The sequence below is a fragment of the Petaurus breviceps genome, unplaced genomic scaffold, assembly GCF_028583685.1.
Source record: "Petaurus breviceps papuanus isolate PSGF00001 unplaced genomic scaffold, PetGlider_PUasm1.0 220, whole genome shotgun sequence".
Lineage (NCBI taxonomy): Eukaryota > Metazoa > Chordata > Mammalia > Diprotodontia > Petauridae > Petaurus > Petaurus breviceps.
In genome coordinates, this window is record NW_027185876.1 from 147,891 (window position 1) to 153,997 (window position 6,107).

The 6,107-nt window shown below is 40.4% G+C and overlaps 1 protein-coding gene across 1 annotated transcript in view; it reads left to right on the forward strand.

Moving 5' to 3' along the window:
* The window catches only part of KYAT3 (kynurenine aminotransferase 3), a 71,556-nt gene that overhangs the window by 43,220 nt on the left and 22,229 nt on the right, over window positions 1-6,107 (forward strand). Inside the window, exons 10-11 of the mRNA XM_069094504.1 lie at window positions 545-634; window positions 5,625-5,811. Of these exons, the coding sequence (XP_068950605.1) occupies window positions 545-634; window positions 5,625-5,811 (277 nt within the window). The remainder of the gene's footprint in view (window positions 1-544; window positions 635-5,624; window positions 5,812-6,107) is intronic.

Sequence of the window (6,107 nt, forward strand, 5' to 3'; positions counted from 1 at the left end):
ATATTTGTAATCTCTATAGGCATTGTGAATATGGCATTGCTGATACACTACCCTGGGACTTTCTCAAGAGCCCCTGCCCTCCTGTCCTCTTGCTGCCTCTAGAGACAAAGCCTTGGAGGCCACCCATATCCTGGACCATTTTTGGTTGCCCTTCAAGGCTACTATCCTGACACTAGCATTGCTGATGGGACCTCTTTTCTGTTGTCCCTAGTTCAGTGCTGGGGCATAAAAGGTCACTTAACTGTAGTTTCTATAGGTTTAGTGGTTTTGCAAGGGCAGGTATATGGGGGACTGGGCCTTCATCCTCCTGTTAAGACAGTCTTCTTGGCCCAAAATTTGTAAAGGCTTAAGGTCAGTGAAGCTAGAAAAGATAGACTTTTACTTAAAAAGGAAGTGGTAAAATGACTCCCAATTCCAGTGTTTGTGTCTTCACCACGTGTTTGTAAATTTGTAAATTGCATACAACTTTAAAATTTTCTATTCTCTTAAATTAGTTATTAACCAGTAGATTATTTATATCTGCCCTCGCTGTTTCCTTTCTTAGCTTGGTTGGTCTATTGGTCCTAAGAATCTCATAAGACAAATGCAGACTGTACAACAAAATGCCATTTATACTTGTGCAACTCCTTTACAGGTAAGTAAATAATGGGAATTTATGATGAATGTTTTTTATTTGAAGCCAGCACTTGGTGTAATACATATTTTAAATAGTTGAGTTCTTGCCTCCAAGGCCGTAAGTAACACTTCACCCCAACTTGAGTTCAACTTACATATATTTGGGGAATTTAGGGAACATTATCAACGTCTGTAACAATGTTTTCATAGTAAATCCTTGATATTTTACTTATATACAAAAAAAGATTTTTCCTAAAAAATGTTTCCATAGCCAAAGTATTAGTTTTTGGCTGTTAGCTGTTCTGTGAATTGTGTCTTCACTGAAAAATGAATTTGTTTCTAAGGGGCAGAAAAAAGCCCACCCATCACTAAAAAAAAATCCTTAATGGAAAAATTTCTATTTTAAAATGCTGATTTTTAACAAGAGTTTAAAATATTTTTCTAAGGCCTGTTAGTTACACTTACATTGGATTCCTTTTCAACACCTTTTTAATTGATAACTTGGGTGAAAATATTCGTAAGAAAAGAACAATAACTATAACTGTCATTTATGTAGCTCTTTTAAGATTTACCAACAATTTTATATAATTTCATTTAACAATGAGATCATGGGTGGCATGCTTCTCAAATTCAAAGAACACAGGAAGTTAGGTAAGGAAGGTATTATCTTAGGTGATAGAATCAACATTTCAAATCACTGCAGCAGGCCAGATAGAAACCAACAAAATGAAAGTTAGAGATAAATTAAAGCTCTATTTTTAGACTCAAAAGCTCAGCATTGGAAAGATGTCACTTTCAATCAGTTCCCACAGTATGAAAATAAGGGTACCATGTTATGTGGTCAGTTTTTAAAAATGAAAGCAATTTTAGGCTGTTAATACAAATATAATGTTTAGATGATGTTAAGTACTAATCTGGTCATATCCTTTTTAAAAACAATAATTTTATTTTAATGCTAGTAATAACAAATACAACCAAAGCATAGAGAGTAAAATCCCAAATCACAGAATTTCAGAATTGGGAATAACCCAAGAGCCCATGTAATCTAACCCACAACCTGAACAAAAAATATCTCCTCCAGCATCGTAACTTCCCAACAAATGGCCATTGACTCTTTGCTCGAAAGTCTCCTGTCAAGGGAAAGCTGATGCTTGCCTTGTCAGTTCATTCCACTTTAGGAAAGCTCTCATTATTTTGAAGTTTTTCCTGATATCACATCTAAATTTTCCTCTTTAAAGATTCTACCCTTTTTAAAGACAACTTGGCATAGCATATAGAGAACTGGCCTCAAAGTTAGAAAAATGGGTTCCAGTGCTCCCTCAGACACACATTGGCTGTGTGACCCTGGGCATGTTGCTAAATCTCTCATTGCCCCAGCCAAGGTGCCAATATGCATCAGCGGAAAGTTTCCACCATATTCCCAGTCCCTCAGGTTTGCAACCTACGTTATCCTTCACTCTTCCCTCTCCCTCTATCTGATTGGTTGCTAGTTCTACCTTCTACCATCTTTCCCCTTCCTTCTATGTCCTGGCTCTCCCAGCCTCTTGCCTAGATTACAGTCGGAGACTCTGAAATGGTCTCCCTGTCTCCTGTCTCTCCCCTCTCCCATCTGTATCCCATGCAGATATTCCTGGAACACAGAGAATCTCCCACATCTCCCGGCCCCTTCAGGATAAAATACAAACTCTTCTGTTTGGCATTTCAAGCCTCTCATAATCTGACCCCCAGCCTATCTTTCCAGAATTCACATCACTGTCCCTTGTGTTGTCTACATTGCAGGCAAACCTATCCTGTTCACTATTCCTCATAGACAGTGCCCATCTCCTACCTCTGTGCCTTTGGACCAGGGTCCTCCCTGTCTGCCATGCTCTTCTTCCTCACCTGCTCCATAAAATTCTTGGGTCAATTCAGGGCTTAGATCAACTGCCAGTTTCTACATGGGATCCATCTGTGTCCCCCACGAGGATGTTAGGGGCAAGAAGTGTTTTCACTTTTGTTTTTGTGTACAACATCATCGCCATCATCACCATCATCATCATGCCTCTCCCAGAATGAAGCATTACCCACAACGTCAGCATCAGAGATATTGCTTCAGCTTTGGCACTGTCACCTCATCAGCCCCCTGCACCGCTCTTGCCCATCTGGCAGGCCAGGGAGCAGAGCAAAGAGCTCCCCCCACAACTCCCCTCCTAGCATCTTTTCACTGGCCACCAGCTGCTCCAACATCATCATCATCTTCCCACGAACCACCCCCTTTTCAGTTTCCCTTTTGTGCATTCCCCTATCAGAATATAAGCTCCTGGAGGGCAAGAACAGTCTCTTTTTCTGTTTGTATCCCTCAGAACTTAACACACTGCCTGGAACACAGTAGGTGCTTAATAATTGTGTATTGCTGTATATCATTTGTATCCCCAGGGTTTAGCTTAGCACCTGGCACGTGATGGGCCCTTCACTGATTCCTGCTCTCCCCTTAAAAACCTTTGTATTTACTTTGTACATGTTTTGTGACATTCTGTACAAGAGGTGTTACTATGTAGAGGGCAGAAGGCTGACCATGGAGCCAGGAAGACCTGGGTTTGAGTCCAGACTCTGCCACATACTGGTCGTGTGACTCGGGGTGTGGCACTGAATCTCAGTGCCCTGGGGCAACTCTCTAAGTCTGTAGTTGAAAGGCAAGGGCCAGTCAGCATTGGTGAAGCTGCTTCATCAGAAGTGCCCTCTACCAGTAAAATCACAAGTCAATTTCAAAAAAGAAAAACCTGTCTTTACATATACAATGTATGTTTATGTTGGATCCATCTTTGTATGGGTGTGTCAATTTTTTAACTTATCTGTGCACATGTTGGTTCCCCCAGGAGAGTATACACTTCTTCAAGGTAGAGGCCTTCAAAGCGCTGGCATGTAGCGGGGTCTACAAATGTCGGCTGAGCCACGTCCAGATGTATTTATTTTACCATTGTCTGGTCCGCATCTCTCCTCATAGTCCATAGATCTCACAAGAAAAGCATTAATGATTTTATCCAATCCACCAAGCATTCATTAAGCACCCACAGGATACTATGTATTCTGCTATGGGCTAGAGATGCAAAAACAAAATGAAAAACAGTCCCTGTTCTCAAGGAATGTATATTCTCCTGGGAGGATGCAATATACATACAGATAAGCAAATATGTCATAATTTAAGAAAGATAAGGGAGAAAGCAAAGACTAAGGGGATCAGGAAGGCTCCCTGTAGGAGGCAGCAGAAGAGCTGAGCCTGGAAGGGCATTGGGGATTCTGCAGAGCCCCATCCATACCCTCAGCACTACTTTGACTGCCACTCACAGGCCTTTTCCCCATGGTATCTTGTTTCTAATGACACTAGAACCTGTGACTAAGACTTCTGCACTGGAAATGTGACTAAGACTTCTGCACTGGAAACTCCAGACCCAATGACCCCCTTATGGGCATATCTTGGGAAAGTGAGGTCTTGGTTGGTTTCTACTTGTCTGATCTTAGGGCTCATTCCTATAAGTCCTTATTCCAGACTCACTGACTGTGCTAGGTGGTGAAGGGTGCCACATCACAAGGACAGGACATGGCAACTTGTACTGCTTCCCTTGAGGGACCACAGCCTCTGACTGACCACCCCTTTCCCACTCACTACTGCAAGGACTTGAAATCTGTCTGTTTCCCTGATGGCTCAATAGATCCTTCCTAGATCTACATCTCTGTAAATGGTCATACAAGCCCTATAGCCCAAAGCTGTCAAATCTCCAGACATAGGATGCACTGCTCAATGATCCTTTTAAGTATTTATTTAGGGTCCTGTGAAATACTCCACAGAGATATACTCTTCTGCGGTCCGACCTGGCTTCTTAGAGCTCTCTCCTTACCACACAATTATTTCTATAGTACAAGAGAACCATTTTGAGAAATGCCAGGTGCCTAGGAGCCTGGATTTTTGTAGGCTGGCTATAGGTGGTTTCAGAGGGAAAAAAAGAGGCTAGTAGCTGGGTCAGGTTTATTGATAACAGCTGCTGCCTTCCTGTTCAACAATTCAATTCTCCATCCTTCCTGAATGTGCAAACAGCTCTTCCCATGAAGTTGGAAGGAAGGCTGAGGCACACTTTTCATCTTCCACATAAGAATATATTCTATGTGTTGGTGTATGCTCAGGGCCAGTGGTTCCCAACCTTTTCAGGTATAAGGTCCACTTTTTAAAGTATAAATCTTATATAGACTCCCCCCTATAATAGAAATTGTACTGTTACTATCCATTGACTGATAAAATACAAAATGACAAAAGATTCCTATTAATTCATTGACATTTTGAAATGTATTTATGTTATTCATTACAATAGCAGCTACATCCACTTAACAAATAAAAACAAGCATTATTGAGGGTTTATTTTCTTGGAACTAAACATCAAAATGGCAGTTCTTGGTGGGTAGGAGGATTCACAAGCCCTGTACAAATATGCCACAGCCCGACAACCAAAGTCCTTGGCACATGGGTTGGGAGCCATCAACCTCAGTTATTATTTCTCCAGTCAGTTCAATTAAACACACATGTATTAAATGCCTTCTGCGTTTCAGGGCCTGTACTAGGAGCTAGGGATAAAAAAGCAAAAACAAAAAACAATTCCTACCCTTGTTACTCCAACCCTTAATCAGAGTCATTTGGTAATTCATCTTATTAGAAAATAATTTGGTATCATTTGCATTCCAGAGGGAAACATTTTTGTGTAAAAACTTAATATGACAGTTTCACATCCATAACCTCCATACTAGGCAAAATTAAACACAGATGAACTCATAACAAGTAAAAAAAAATTTGTAGAAGCCAAAGTCTACAGAAATATTAACCTCAGCTAACACCAAAAAAAGAACTTCTCCTATCTGCTTGATTAAGTAATCATTGACCCATTTATTAGGAATGATATTGATTCTCTTATTAAATTTGCATTACAGTAATTAATGGGGAAAATCATCTATTTCTTCCCTGTTTTTGAACCTTTAAAATACAGGAGGCTTTGGCTCGAGCTTTTTGGTTTGACATTAAACGCTTGGGTGATCCAGAATGCTACTTTTCTTCTTTGCCCCGGGAACTGGAAGCAAAGCGTGATCGGATGGTCCAGTTACTCCAAAGCATTGGACTGAAACCCATAGTCCCTGAAGGGGGATACTTCGTCATTGCTGATATTTCAGGGCTAAGTTAGTAAATGTCTTGTAAATTTTTGGTACACGTAAACATAAATGTGGAATAACAATGTTTTTATTGGGTAATTTCATCTATAGTCTAACTCTGGAAAAGAGAAATTGTCCTACAAGATCGGTAAGGATTTGTCTACTCAGAAAATGCCCATGGTATCATTTCCATCTTATAGTGATCTTTGCTACAAGGGGTTCCAGTAAATCTGAAAGTGATTCTGTAATGATTATTGAGCTAGCAGATTTAGCATAAAAAGTCTCCTTATAAAAAAGAGGAAAAAATTGAAATGTCCTGAGCT